Here is a 15,587-nt window from a genome sequence, read left to right as displayed (position 1 = left end):
CCAGTCTCCCTTGCAGTGAGGAATGCCCACATGACCAAGTTCTGGCCAATGGGGACGTGAGCAGAAGAGACTGGGCAACTTCCAGGTTATGCCCTTAAAGGGCTAGGGCAGGCACTCCCCTTCCTCTTTTCCTCTTCCAATTGGCTGGAATGCAGATGAGATGGTAGGAGGTGGAGCAGCCATCTCAGCCCATGAGATGAACGTTATAGATTGAGGGGCCTGGAGCAACAAGAGAGAAGGAAAGTAAGCCCCTGGTTTATGGAACTGTCATATCGGCCCTGGACCACTGCCCCCAGACTGTTAAATGGAAAAGCAATAAAATATACTTGTTTAAGCCATAACTAACATTGGGTCATTTTTTTCCAAGCAGTCAAACCAAATATTTTAATTAAACACAACTAGTACAGCTGGGTTCTTCAGGGCACAGGGTCAAAAAGAACTGGGTTCAAATCTCAGCTCTGCCATTCACTCATTCTTTCTATAAAGCACCTGTTATGTGCCTAGTATTGTTCTGGGCATTGTCAATACAGCAGTGAACAAAGCAATTTTCATAATGGGCGTCCCTGGGCAAGCGATGGAGCCTTTATCTCCTCATCTGTTAAATGGGAAACACAGTAACCACCCCACAGGTTTGATTATGAAACTCTTAGCCCAGGGTTGGGCGCAGGACAGGCTCTCAGCAAGCAGGTGCTATCACTCATCTGCGAGCCTGGTTCAGGAGCACTGGCTCTGAACCACTCACACGGCCTCCATCTAGGGCCAAGGGAGGGCACCCAACCCAGCCGTCCCAGGTTTCGGGCGCTTGCCCAGACACACAGCCAGAAAGCACCAGAGCCAGGGCTCATGGGTGGACCCGACTGCGGTTTCTGAGGGGCCCCATGTAGAAGAACCCAAGGCCCAGAGGGAAACGTGCCCCACCCAAGGTCCCACTGCTCCTTGAAGGCCAAGGCTGTGCTCTCCGGCTTGCCCAGCCCACAGAGGGGCTTGGAGGTCAGTGGTGCATTTGCTAAAGCCCCAGGCCATCCCCTCAGTGCCGCTCCCCCCGGGGCCACTCACTAGTTTAAGTGAGAATCTTTCTTTTCGGAGACTTGACTCGCAGGCAAAGGTGGAGTCGGGCTCAGCTGTGGATGGACGAAAGGAGCAAGGTTATCATCTAGAGGGAAGGTCAGGGTCAGTGTCCTCAGAGTAACGAGCAGCAGCTGTGGTTAACGGATTCCCAACAGGGTCAAGCGCATTCTCGACTTTCATGACCTGCTCCTTCCTACTTTCAACAGCTTCTTTCTTTCTCTCTCTGTTAATACACAGCTGTGCACAAAGGGTAATTAACCATGAGACTGCTCTCCTCGGAAAGGCCTGCGCGCAAGGCTGAACCTCGGCTGGTGTCTGCGAATCAGCTGGGAAGGTTCTAAGATTCCTAACCAATAAAAGGGGCTCCCGGTGCCCAAACCATTATGCTGAACACCTGCTTTCCTTCTGCGAGTAGAATTTTGGTGCCTGCCAGGCAGACAGTGCCTGTGGGACCAGCATCCAATAAAAACCCTGGGCACTGAGTCTCTAATGAGCGTCCCTCTAATGAGCATTTCATGTGTGATGTCCCACCTTGTTATGCATCCCGTGTGACTCCAAGGGGAGGGGACTCTGGAAGCTGGCGCTGGTTCCCCCGGACTTACCCCATGTGCTTTATCCCTTTGCTGACTGTGCTGTATCCTTCTGCTATAATAAATTATGACATGAGTATGACTATAGGCTGAGGCCTGTGGGTCCCCCCAGTGAATCACTGAACCCGGGGGTGGTTCTGGGGCCCCTGACTCAGCAGCTGTATGCATTTGTCTGCATATATGGGTGTGTGGCTGAACCACACCGACTCCGTCTTGTCAGGGTCATCTTAGGCCCACTGTCCTACCCCCTCCCCTTTCTCCATGACAGAGCTCTAGCCTACGCATGAGGAACGCACCCAAGCCAGATAAGTTCCTGATTAACTTTAAGCCTTCCTCTGAAAACTGGAAGAATGACTTTTGCTGACACAGATGGTTCACGGCCCACGAGGAATAATGGTTATGAGTCCCCCCAGGAGAAGGAAAAACCCGGCTCCTGCTGGTGCAGACGTGCCTCCCCCTTAGAAGTCAGATTCTACCTTTAGCTTTGGCCCCTTTAAATCCCCTGTGCCCCTTCTGGCAGCACAGAGAGCAGCTGCAAATGCTTCCAGATCGCTGTCCGCAGGGTCCTACCCATGTGTAAGGTTCCCACAATAAACTTCGTAACTGGACTTTATGGAGCTGTCCACTTCATTTTCTTCGATCTCAAAGTTCCTTCTCAGCTCAGGGGATACTATTCAATATCCCCGTCTTTGAACAATGCATAAGTACCGTGTGATGGACGCAGATCCCCTTGGAGGAGGACCTGTTCCCCTAGCCCCACGCAACCTGGAGAGGCCACTGCAGCAGCCTTCAGTCCCTCAGGGATGCCCTCAGCTGCAAGTCCCAGGGCGGCCCATAGCCAAAGGCTGATGGAGGGGGATATAAAGGCCCAGCCGTGTTGGCCTAACTCAGAACCACACTGAAGGACCGCTTCTGCTCCAGAGCCCCCATGGGGCCAGCCGAGGCGATCCCTGGGCTGCTCCAGTGCTCTATGTCTCCCCCCTGCCCCACCACTTCCTCCCCCTCCCCTCTGCAGGTGCTGATCCCTGGGGCACTTCCTCATAAACACCTGCACGCTTGCCCCATTCTGCTTAATTACAAACCCTGCAAAGTCTACTGCCCTGTGCTAAGTGTGGGCTTTACGCACACAGTTTCCTCTAATGCTCAGGACAGCCCTAGGAAGGTCTAATACAATGTTATTGTTATTACTATTATGGTGGCTGTCGTTGTTAGCTCCATTTTTTTTTTTAAGAGATCAATGGAAAATTTTATTAGAGCCAAATTTGAGGATTATAACCTGGGAAAAGCATCTCAGAAAGCTCTAAGAACTGTTCCCTGTTAGCTCCACTTGACGGACGAGACGAGAAAGCCGAAGCTTACTGAGGCCAAGTGACACGGGAGGCTTTGTGCCACGTAGATCTGGGCTCAAGCCCAGCCCCTCCCTCAACTCCGTGACTTGGTGTGAGGTGCTAAACCTCTCTGGGCCTCCGCCCCATGTCAGTAAAGTAGGACTAATGAAGCCCACCCCTGAGACTGGATGCAAGGATTCAGAGGGGTCGGTAGGAATAACAACAGTACCAGCTGAGCAGGAATCATAGCCAGCTTCACCCGTTTTTGGTTTTGGCCATGCTGCGTGGCTTGTGGGATCTTAGTTCCCTGACCAGTGACTGAACCTGGGCCCTTGGCAGTGAAAGCATGGAGTCCTAACCACTGGACCGCCAGGGAACAACCCCAGCTTCACCCTTTGTATGAGCTGCTCAATGATGCCCCCACCACAGCCCAGCATCACACTGGGCACTCCGGGAGCACTCAGTGTGTGGCAGCTTTTAAAATATAATCAGCCGAGGGCCCACAGCTGGTAGGTGGCAGAGCGGCACTGGCCTAGGTCTAGCTCACCCCCAGGAGCTCATGAACCGAACCATCGCCATCCATCCCAGCTAGCTCTCTGCATCCTCCTTCCTTTTCTCTCTTCTTTCCCACCCTTCCTAACCATCCAGGCTGGTGTTGTCTGAGACACTGAGCTAAGGGGCAGGGAGGTGACAAAGTTACCTAGAACCCACCCTTGCCTTCAAGAAGCTCCAGCTGGAGCCGGGCAGGAACCAGGGCTTACAGATTTAAGGCCAAAGGTGACCTGAGCCCAGCCTAAAGGAGGGAAATGTGGAAAGATCATGGATCTTGGGGGAGAGAGGCGTCCTTCCCACCTGTGCGGAGGGGGTTTTGGGGGGATCTTTGAGGGGCATGCTGGAAATGGCCGGGGCACCTCTCAGGCATAAAAACAGTACCTGCCTCAGAGTTACCTCAGGGTCCGAGGAAAAGCACCAGTCAACGAACCACATGCCTGGCACTCGGAAGCAGGCAGAACAGCTGGTAATTGAAATATGCTTTTCCCGCCCTGCTCTGCAGATTATGAAGGGCTTTTCCCCTCCACTCTTCTCACCGGCCCTCCCGCCGACGCCGGGGAGCCAGCTGGGCAATTCCCATTACAGAGAGGAAGCGACAGAGGAGGAAGGGCAGTGGGCTTGGCCGAGGGCCTCAGCAGCGCCGGGCTGTAAACCTGGCTCCAGACCCTGCGACCTGGGAGACCCCTGCTTGATGCAAACCTGATACATGTATGGAAAGTCCCTATGTGTGACAAATGCAGACAGGGGTGTGGCAGGCAGGCAGGTGGGAGCCTCTGATGGCCAACAGACAGGCGACATTGAACTTGGAGCAACAATGCTGCGCTGGGCTCCATCATAACCAGAATAACAACAGGAAGCGTTTATACGGTGCTTTTGCTATTTTCCTGCTCATCGTTCTACTCATTTAACTCTCTCAACGACAACCCCGTGAGGTCGGTGTTATTACACTCTCCATTTTGCAGGTGAGGAAACTGAGGCGCAAGGTAATGACACCCCTCGAGGAAGATCAGACAACGAGCTGCCGGCAGAGGCAGAAGGCTAACTCAACCGGTCTGCCTATGCTTTCCCGCCTCCTCAAACCTGGCTGGGGACTCCGGGCATCCCATGCCCCACCGTCAGCAACACCAGGATCCTGACGCTTCCTGCGCGGGTTTCCAGCCTCCGAGTCTTTGCCTGTGCCGTGCCTCTGCCCGGCCTGCCCTTCTCTGGCCCAACCTTTGTTGTGGGCACAGCTGAAAGGCGCTTAATAAAAGAATAGTGATTCCACCCGACAGTTTCCAGCTGACGGGGTCTCTCTGTCTTTGGAGGGCACGTCTGGGACGGCCTGACTCAGTGGTTCTCAACCGTGGGCGGTTCTGCCCCCCAGTGGGCATCTGGCCATGTCTGGAGACAGTTTTGGTTGTCACGACTGGGAGGGAGGATGGGTAAAGGTCGAGGATGCTGCCAAACACCCTATCGTGCACAGGACGGCCCCCACAATGAATGCCAAGGGTGCCGGGGCTGAGAGTTAACTGTGTACTTAAAACAAGCCCTAAAGGACCCCTGGGTGACCCCTCGAAAAGGGAGGCAACCATTCTCCCAGAGCAGCTGAAACCGAGGACCGGGGGAGGCTCAGGGCAGTCACTGGGAGAAATACGTCGTGTTAAGAGGCTGCAGGTAGAGAGAACCAACGGCGAGTCTTTGTAGGTGTGATTAAATTAAGGGTCCTGTGCTGTGGGGACTGTCCTGGATGATCCAGGGGGCCCTAATGTAATCCTACAAGGGTCTTTATAAAGAGGGAGGCAGAGGGAGATTTGACCACGGAAGAGGAGAAGGTGATGTGATGGTAGAAGCAGAGCCTGGGGTGATGTGCTTTGAGGATGGAGGAAGGGGCCACAAGCCGAGGGATGCAGGCGGCCTCTGGGAGCTGAACAGGCAAGGAAACGGATTTGCCTCTGGAGCCTCTTGGAAGGACTAGCCCTACCCATATCTTTTTTTTTTTTTTAATTTTATTTTTTTGGCCGTGCCGCGCGGCATGCAGGTTCTTAGTTCCCTGACCAGGGATCGAACCCGTGCCCCCTGCAGTGGAAGTGCAGAGTCTTAACCACTGGACCACCAGGGAAGTCCCTTCGCCCATATCTTAACTTTAGCTCCGTGAGACTGATTTCAGTCTTGTGACCTCCACAACTAGAAGAGAATAAATGTGTGCTGTCTTCAGCCACTAAGTTTGTGGTGATTTGTGATGGTGGCCACAGGAAATGAATACAAGCCCCGAACCTCCATCCACAGGGGGGCAGGCCAGGACTTGAATCCCAGTTGCTTCTCAGAAACAATTCTCCACGGCATACCGCAGCTGCAGGGATTTACATGGTTGCCTCGGTGACAGGTCTCCCAAACTGGGCCAGGGAGACCAGGGAGGATGACATTATAATTCAGTGTTTCACAAAGTAAGAGCGCGTGCCAGCTCACAGGGCTGTTATGGGAAGCAGGTGAGCTAACAGACACAGAGAACTTAGCGGGGGTGGGCGCCCAGAGCGGGCTGGAAGCGTCAGCTGCTATAATAATCACAGTTCTGGTTGCTGCTGTTGTTGTACTCTCACTGTTTTCAACTACATTTTGCCGACTGGTGCAAACTGGCAGAAGCCAAAGGCAACCCGTCCTGGGGTAACGACACCCTGAGGCACATCCATACGCAGCCCCCTCCCCACTGTGCCGGAGCCAGCACCCGGGCCTCGCACTGGGCTGGGAAGGCATCTGGTCAAACAACCCGAGACACAAAAGGTGAAGACACACGGCCCAGAGCATTTCCTTCCTAACTTTCCACTGTGGGTTTCTGATGTGAGGACACAGCTGGTTTTTTTTTCCTTCAGATGCCTCCTGCCTTGTTTGTCTTTCTTCTCCCTCTTCCTTCTCGGTCCTCTGGGCCTCTCCCCATCCTTCTCTCTCCCCAGCCTTTCTTGTTGTTGGTTCTGCCCCTCTATCCTTTCTCTTCCTCTCATTCCTTCTCACCCCGATTCCCTCCTCCTCCCTCCCTCCCTCCCTCTCTTGTGGTGTAATGGTTACGAATTACACCTAGGTTCAAATCCCAGCTCTGTCACTTTGAGGCTGTGTGACCTTGGGCGAGTGGCTTCCCCTCTCTGTGCTCCAGCTATAAGATGAAGTAACATGAGTGCCTCCCTCCTAGCGTGGCTGGGAGCATTAAATGGGCCCCAGAACAGCGCCTGGCATGGAGTGAGCGCTCCCTAGTGTCCCTTTATGCTCTCCTCTCTCCCTCCCTCGCCCTCTGTCCCTCCATGACTAATGCTACCTACCTCCGCCTGAGAAGATCCCTTTACCGTTTTCCAAGCTCATTGCCTCTGTCCCTTCTCACCATTTGGGACCAACAGCCCCAGGAGGTGGGCAGGACACCACCTCTCACTTTCCCAACTGGGACATCAAGGCAGAGCTGCTCGCCCAGGCTCACTCAGTGTGCTAGAGCCCAGTCACGACTCCACCTGGGTCCGTTTTTTCTTTTTTTTTGGCCTTACCGCACGGCACGTGGGATCTTACCTCCCTGACCAGGGATCGAACCCAGGTCCTCTGCAGTGGAAGCCACTGGACCACCAGGGAAGTCCCCACCTGGGTCTGTCTCAAATGTGGCTGCCCTGCCCTCCTGCCCAGGCTCTAAGGCAGGATGGCCAACCTGAGGCTCGAAATTGCCGGCACCCGTGTCTGGCCAGCCGGTGCTTCCAAATCAGCGATTTCCTCTCAAAATCCCAATCTCTGGCTTCTCCTGCAAGCTTGGAAGCTCTCTGGAGCCAGATCTCTGTCTAGTCGTTAACACCCCCTGGGCTTCATTTTCCTTATCTAGAAAATGGGGATAATGACCTTGCTGACGTCATGAGGCTGTCACGAGAATTAAACGGGTTAAGAAGTATAAAGCAAACATATGTCCACGTGAAAACCTGTACACGCACGATCACAGCAGCATTATTCATCACGGCCCGAAGTGGACACAGTCCAAACATCCACCAACTGATAAATGGATCAACCAGATGTGATATATACACACCCCGCAATCTTATTCGGCCATAAAACAGAAGGAAGTTCTGACAAAGGCGACAACATGGTTGGACCTTGAAAGCATCGCGCTGAGGGGAAGAAGCCAGACAAAAAAGGCCACAGAGAGCATCGCTCCATTTACCTGAGATGTCCAGAAGAGGCAAATCCAGAGACATAAAGTAGATCAGTGGTTGCCAGGGGCTGGGGGAGGCGGGGAGGAGGAGGAGAGTAACTGGCAAAGGTACAGGGTTTCCTTTTGGGGTGACAGAAATACTCTGGAACTAGATGGTGGTGACGGATGCGCACCATCGTGAATCTACTAAAACCCACTGAACTGTGGCCTTTAAAATGGTGAATCTTATGTTATATGAATTTTATCTCAATTTAAAAAAGTGCAAAAAACCTCATAAAACCACATAACGTGCTTAGAACAAGGCCTGGTCTGGAGTAAGCGCTCAGTTAATGCTAGGTTGATTAATACTAACATTTCCAGTGCAGTTATTTTTTCCTTCATTGTAACAAGTTGTCTTGCTGCATTTTTTGTTTAACTGTTGTTTTGTTTAACTTTAAAGCCCAGCCCTGCTTCTTCCCATCCCACTGATAAGAAAGCCTGGAGCTCCCTCTTTTGGTGATGGCAGAGATTCAAACCACATGAGGCCCTGCCCCAGGCAGAACCCTCACCCCAGCCCTGCCCCTTAACCACAGTAAAAACTGGGGCTAGGTGCTCTTCCTTGTTCTCACAGAGCTTCTCCCCCCACCAGAGATCTCAATTACGCAAGCAGTAAACCTTTCACATCCTCATCGGTCTCAACATTCAAACCAAATTTGGAGGGAGGGTCCATCCTATCTCTGCAGGACAGACAGACAGTGATCACTGTCCTTATCTTCTGGCCACACGGGGCCTGCACTCCCACGTGACAACAGCAGGTGGCGGTGGAGAAGAGTGTCCTCTTTATTCAGGGCACATGCGCTTTGGTTGGCCACAGTCCCCACCACTCCCAATCGCCTGACTCCCAGCCTCCTGCACTCATTTACTCTACCTTCCCAGCCGCTGTAGGTGCATAGGTTTGCAGTCCCAGCTCTAAGAGAAAGCTGCCTCGAGGCAGGTCTGCAGCTGGGATACGGCTCCATCTCCATTCTCAGAAAGTGGTTCCCTCCCCTTTGCCTTGGCTCCAAGATGGCCCGACCCAGCCCAGCCCAGCCCAGCCCCTGCCCACCTGTGGACAGAGTGTACCTTCATAGAGAATGCCCTGGCCATCCCTGCTCTGGAGGCATCTCAGCTTCCAGTGCCGCCCACTCTTGTCTATCAGCACCGTCCTCTCCGGCAAAGCCTTGAGCGAGGTGGTCACCCGGCTCCGCTTCAGTGCCTGAGGGCTCTGCCTGGTTGTCTGAGGGCTGCTCCGGGAGGTTGGGGATCTGCTCCAGCACCCTGCAGGAGGATGGTGAGAATAAAGAAAAGGCGGCATCTGGGAGAGAAGAGTTGGGTGGGTAATCAGACGGTGCTTATAATACTGTTCATTTATTCATTTGTCCATTCAACAAAAGCTTCCTCGGACCTTTCACGGATCCTGTGTGCTGAAGCTGGGGACCTGGACGTGAGCTGGATCTGGACCCTTCCCTCGGGAGCCTCTAATTTGGTGGGGGAGACTGACCTGGACACAGCTGGTCAGAACTGAGTCTGAGACAGGGCAGTACAGAGGAATATGAGAAAGAGACTGACTGTGCCTGCAAAAGTCAGGGGAGGCTTCATGGAGGAGGGGACATTTGAGTTGGGTCCTATTGGATGAGTAGAAGTTTGCCAGGGAGGAAAAGAAAAACCATTCCAGACATTCAACCCAAAACATCCTAAAACAGGACCTGGTTTTGTGCTGAGCATGAAGAGGGACCAGACATTTGTTAGACTGAGGCCCTGCCTTTGAGGGGCTCCTAGACTGGCAAGACAATGCGGGCGGTGTGGTGAGATAGGGACACGGGAAAAGATATTCCCTGCTTCACTCCTCCCAGCCGCCATCCACCCAAGGCACAGATGGGATGAGGCCGTGGGGCCCAGAGAATAACAAGGGAGAAAGAGGAGACACCGAAGGGCTGTGACTTGAGATCCGAAGACCCGGTAGGAAGGAGATGGGCATATGGTCCTCACCCTTCCCTGCTCACTGGCTGGCACAGGGCATACACAAATGAGTCCACCTGGTCCCTGTCCACGAGGGACTCTCAGTCCAGCAAGCAAGGCAGAAAGGGACATGGAGCCTGGAGGAGACATGAACTCAAATGAGGACATCACTGGCACTGTGGGAGCCCAAAGAGGACAAAGAGAGGCTCTGGAGGGAGATGAGGTGGACTTGATCCAGCCTATGGCATTCAGGAAAGGCTTCCTAGAGATCTGACCCTGAGCGCTGGAAAGAGGAGAGGCCCTAGGGCTGAAGGAACAGACTTAGCCAAGACCAGAAGCTGAAAACCCTAAAAAGTATTTCCAAAAGTGAGTTTTCTGTGTACAGGGTTGTGGTGAGAGCTAAAGGAGGAACCAGACCATGGTCTCAGAGGTCAGGCTGAAGAGCCCAGACAGTGGGGCGATGGGGACGGTAGGGGGCTGTGAGCAGGGAGGGGTGGGGTCACCTCTGGCCATGTTGGGATGGACTGGAGGGGGAGCCTGTGGGCTGGAAGGTGGGGGAGGATCCTGGGAGGAGGGTCCAAGCAGGCGTATGCGATGCCTGAGCAGGGGCACGATGCCTCGAACATTGTCAGATGACACTCCTTTTCCCCGTACTGAGCATAACTCTCAACTTTGGGTTTCTCACAGGTACTGAAGGTATCTTCAGATTCAGAACTGTCACCTTCTGAGAGAAGGGATGATGGGGGAGAGGAAGTGCAGCTGGGCCATTTCACTTTCTTGGGAGATGTTTCAGAACTGGTGTCCCTCCTTTTCCTTGAGCCTAGAGAAAGGAAGACCGAATGCAGACTGGAGTTACAGAAGTCCTTTCCAGGAACCATTAAACCAGAAACCTGAGGTCATATTCAACACTCTCTTCCCTTTGACCCTCACAGCCAAGTTTTACTACTATAACCTAAATAATCTAAACAAACTCTCCTTTGTTTTAGTTATTCTTTCCTAAGAGAGGCTTAGCCTCTCTTTTATATCCTCAAGCACTTTATCACAGTGTGGTCTCCTTTAGGTAATTTCTTCAGATCTGTCTTCCAGTTCACTGTTCTCCTTCAGAGAGTGTCTAGTCTGGAGTTTAAACCATCCAATGAGTTTCTGATTGCCATGATAATATTTATTTTTATCATCAGAGATTTTATTTGGTTCTTTTAAAATCTGCCTAATCAATCCTAACTAGCTTTCGTTCCTTCACTGTACCTTCAATTACTTCTTTTATTTCTGTAAACATAATAAATGTGCTTTGTACATATTCTCGTCTGTTAATTCCAAGGTCTCTGGTCATTGCAGGTCTGATTCTATAGTTTGTGTTTCTCCTGGCAGTGGCTTGTTTCCTGGTATCTTTGTTAATTGGTTGGGAGCTGATGTGCCTGCTGGAAGTCTAAGGTCTGTCTTTAAAAGATGTTCCACAAGAAAAGATTTGCCTCTGCTGGGGCGGAGGGCACCCACCACTCATCACTTTATACTAACTTTTCTGCTTGTATTTTTTGGGGGCCACACAGATCAGTATGAATTCTGGCCCCAAACTGGTTAAGGATGTGAGTTCTTGGTTAGGAGTTCTCAGAGAGGACATTTTTCACTCACAATCAAGGCTGAGACAGACAAATGTCTCCACATATTTGCTCTGTGGAGCAATTTTTTTTACCACTGAAAAGTCCCAGATTTTAGAGGCGGTTTCCAATCTCACCCCTGTGCTGCTCAGGCCCTATGCTTTGTCTCCTGTACTCCATAATGACCAGCACACAGCCCAGGACCAATACCCCCTATAGCATTTGCTCAGCCCTGGGGGTCTGTGTTTTCCTTTCTTTCTTTTCTTTCTTCCTTCCTTTCTTCCTTTTCTTTTTTTCTTTCTTTCTTTCCTCTTTCCTTCCTTCTTTCTTTCCTTTCTCTGTCTCTGTCTCTCTCTCTCTCTCCCTCCCTATCTATCTATTTATTTATTGCCTGCATTGGGTCTTAGTTGTGGCAAGCAGGATCTTTCGTTGCAGCGCGCGGGCTTCTCTCTAGTTGTGACGCATGGGCTCCAGAGCAAGCGGGCTCTCTAGTCGTGTGTGAGGGCTCCAGAGCACATGGGCTCTATCGTTGGGGTGCGTGGGTTTAGTTGCCCCGTGGCATGTGGGATCTTAGTTCCCTGACCAGGGATCGAACCAGCGTCCCCTGCATTGCAAGACGGACTGTTAACCACTAGACCACCAGGGAAGTCCCTGTGTTATCTTATTGCTCACTTAAATGTAATTACCTTACTTTCCTACCATTCGGCCCTATGAATATAAAGATATTCTTTATATTTTATCCAGCATTTTGTGGTGTGCTGAGCCATAAGGGACTTTTCCTTATCATCTAGTCTGCCGTATTACTAAAATCAGAAGTCTTCTTTCAGTTGACACTACCTCAGCCAGCATACTTGGTCTCTGGACTCCTGGAATGGCCTCCTAACTGGTTTCCATGCCTCCAATCTACTTTCCGCACGTAGCATTCAGAGAGGTCTCTTCAAAATGCAAATCATACTGTGTTTCCCATTTGGCGGAAATTCTTCCATGGCTCCTCACCACATCAGTGATTACTAAACTCCTTACCCATGGTCTACAAGGCCCCACGTGTCTGCCCCCAGTACAGCTGTCCTTCTTTACTTCTCCAACATGTATGGCTCTTCCCCATACCATGCCTCGATGCCTGAATTCCTGTTCCGACCCCCTCACCTTGCCCCCAGTCTTCACTTGGCTAACTCTCATCATCCCTAGATCTCGGCTCAAACATTACCCACCCAGGGAGGCCTTCCCTGACCCTCCCAGAAACACATCTCCTTTATGTGTGTTCTGTGGTCCATCCATTGCCCTTCTGTTATCATGCACTCAACTAATAATTGTTTATTCAATGTCTGTTTGCCTTACCAGCCACCAAAATCTCTGAGAGAGCAGAAACCAGGTCCATCTCACCTGTTACTACATCCCTGGGCACAAACACAGCACCTAAGTACACAATAGGCAGTCCAAGTATGTTTGTTGCCTGATGACTGGGTGAATGAACAATGAGTGAGGCCCAAGGCGGGCATTAGGGAAGGCTGGGGTTAAGGACTCAGGCTCTAATGGACGGACCTAGAGATTATCATACTAAATGAAGTAAGTCAGACAGAGAAAAACAAATATCATATAATATCACACATGTGGAATCTAAAAAAAAAATGATACAGGACTTCCCTGGTGGTGCAGTGGTTAAGAATCCACCTGCCAATGCAGGGGACACGCGTTCGAGCCCTGGTCCGGGAAGATCCCACATGCCACGGAGCAACTAAGCCCGTGTGCCACAACTACTGAGCCTGCGCTCTAGAGCCTGCGAGCCACAACTACTGAGCCGTGTGCCACAACTACCGAAGCCTGCACACCTAGAGCCCAAGCTCCACAAGACAAGCCAATGAGAAGCCCGCACACCACAGGAAGAGTAGCCCCCGCTTGCCGCAACTAGAGAAAGCCCGTGTGCAGCAACGAAGACCCAACACAGCCAAAAATAAATAAATAAATTTATATAAAAACACGATACAAATGAACTTATTTACAAAACAGAAACAGACTCACAGTCTTCAAAAACAAACTTACGGTTACCAAAGGGGAAATGTGTCGGGGAGGGATAAATTAGGAGTTTGGGATTAACATACACATCACTATATATAAAACAGATAATCAAAAAGGACCTACCAGGGGCTTCCCTGGTGGCGCAGTGGTTGAGAGTCCGCCTGCCGATGCAGGGGACACGGGTTCGTGCCCCGGTGCGGGAAGATCCCACATGCCGCAGGAGCGGCTGGGCCCGTGAGCCATGGCCGCTGAGCCTGCACGTCTGGAGCCTGTGCTTCGCAACGGGAGAGGCCCCAGCAGTGAGAGGCCCGCGTACCGCAGCAAAAAAAAAAAAAAAAAAAAAAAAGGACCTACTGTACAGCACAGGGAACGCTACTCAATATTCTGTAATAACCTATATGGGAAAAGAATCTGAAAAAGAATGGATATCTATATGTATAACTGAATTACTTTGCTGTACACCTGAAACTAACACAACATTGTAAATCAACTATACTCCAATATAAAATGAGAATGGGAACCAAAACCATACACTAAGGATGAGGAGAAAGACAGGAGGAGCCTGGGTCCCTTACGGCATCATGGGGACACCATCTGTACACTGGACTGTCCCCTCTAGACTTTTTGTTAGAAAGAAAAACAAACCTCATTTGTTTAAACCCTTGAAGTAGTGTTTTCTGTTACTTGCAGCCAAACACACTCCTAAATGATAAAACGAACGTTGCTGAACTTTCTGCCACGTATGCCAACTTCCTTCTGTGGCCTTCAGATAAGCAAATCCACTTCGATTTACCAACGTAGGATCTGTGCTTGGGCTTTCCATTGGCTGGGACCTACTGCTGATATTTCATTCATTCAGTCAACCAATCAGTAAGATTTCTCAGCACCCAACTCTGTATCAGGCACAGTCCTGGATGCTGTGCAAACAACAGAGCTTACAAACCACGAGAAACTCCTATCCTTACAGAGCTTAAAGATGAGGAGCAATATAAATGAGTAAAATAATATATTTAATACAGTTGATACTTACACGTACTGAAAGGCAAGATAAAGCAGGGGCAGGGGACAGGGGCTGTCACATGTAGGGGGATGCAATTTAATTAGAGGTGTCAGGGAAGGCCTCTCTGAGCAGGCAACAATTGCATAAAGACCTGAAGAAAGTGAGAGAGGGGGTCATGCACCAGATGAGGGAAGAACCACCCAGAGAGAGAGAACAGCAAGTGCAACAGCTTAGAGGTCCAGGGTTAGGAGATGAGCTCTGAGAGACAACAGGGACCTGATCATGTCAGGCTTAACCTGGGAAGGTAGTGAGCAGGGGAATGGCAGGGTCTGACTTCGTTTTAACAGGGTCCATCAGGCTGCCACTTGAAGAGAGCTGCAGGGAACAGAGAAGAAGCAGGAATACCAGGGGAAGAAAGCTTCTACAATATTGGTGAGGTGAGGGTGAGATGGATCAGGGTGGTGGCAGGAAGTGGTCCAATTCAGCATTGAGTTTTTTAAAAAATAAATTTATTTATTTTTGGCTGCATTGGGTCTTCGTTACTGCTCACAGGCTTTCTCTAGTTGAGGCGAGTGGGGGCTACTCTTCATTGTGATGCATGGGCTTCTCATTGCACTGGCTTCTCTTGTTGCAGAGCACGGGGCTCTAAGGCACAAAGCCTTCAGTAGTTGTGGCACATGGTCTCAGTAGTTGTGGCTTGTGGGCTCTAGAGCGCAGGCTCAGTAGTTGCGGCACACGGGCTTAGTTGCTCCGTGGCATGTGGGATCTTCCCGGACCAGGGATCAAACCTGTGTCCCCTGCATTGGCAGGTGGATTCTTAACCACTGTGCCATCAGGGAAGTCCTTGGCATTGACTTTTAAAGTGAGAGCTGATGAGATCTGCTGGAGGGCTGCAGTCATCGGGTGGGAGAGAAAGAGGACTCGAGGATGACTCCATGGTCTGAGAAACTGAATAAGCTGAACTGCTGTTACCTCAATGGGATAGTCTATGGAAGGGGCAGGTGGGGCGTGGCAGTCATATCAGGAGCTTAGTTCTGGGCATGCGGAGACACTTATGGGACATCCAATAGATGTCAAGCAGGGAGTCTGATATATATGAATGTAGATTTCAGGGGAAGAGTCCAAGCTGGAGACAGAAATGCATGAGCTGTCAACTTCAGAGCCACGAGCCCGATAAAACGCCAAGAAACTCTGTATAGGGAGAGCCTGAGCTCTGGGCTTCTCCGGTATCCATGCAGGGTCAGGCAGACTGCAAAGGTGTCTGTCTTTCCTTCCCAAACGCACACACGCACGCACACACATCACCCC

General features: G+C 51.2%; 1 protein-coding gene across 8 annotated transcripts in view; it reads right to left on the bottom strand.

The window, feature by feature from the left end:
* VRK3 (VRK serine/threonine kinase 3) overlaps positions 1-15,587 on the bottom strand; it is a 47,469-nt gene that overhangs the window by 24,976 nt on the left and 6,906 nt on the right. For all 8 annotated transcript variants that reach the window (XM_032611926.1, XM_032611923.1, XM_032611920.1 and 5 more), the window contains 3 exons: positions 10,390-10,488; positions 8,793-8,987; positions 1,057-1,121 (listed from right to left, as the gene is read on the bottom strand). In XM_032611926.1, the coding sequence (XP_032467817.1) occupies positions 1,057-1,121; positions 8,793-8,987; positions 10,390-10,488 (359 nt within the window). The remainder of the gene's footprint in view (positions 1-1,056; positions 1,122-8,792; positions 8,988-10,389; positions 10,489-15,587) is intronic.

Source organism: Phocoena sinus, chromosome 19 (assembly GCF_008692025.1).
Source record: "Phocoena sinus isolate mPhoSin1 chromosome 19, mPhoSin1.pri, whole genome shotgun sequence".
NCBI classification, from domain to species: Eukaryota; Metazoa; Chordata; class Mammalia; order Artiodactyla; family Phocoenidae; genus Phocoena; species Phocoena sinus.
Note: the sequence above shows the minus strand (reverse complement) of the source record. Positions and strands in the feature narration are given on the sequence as shown.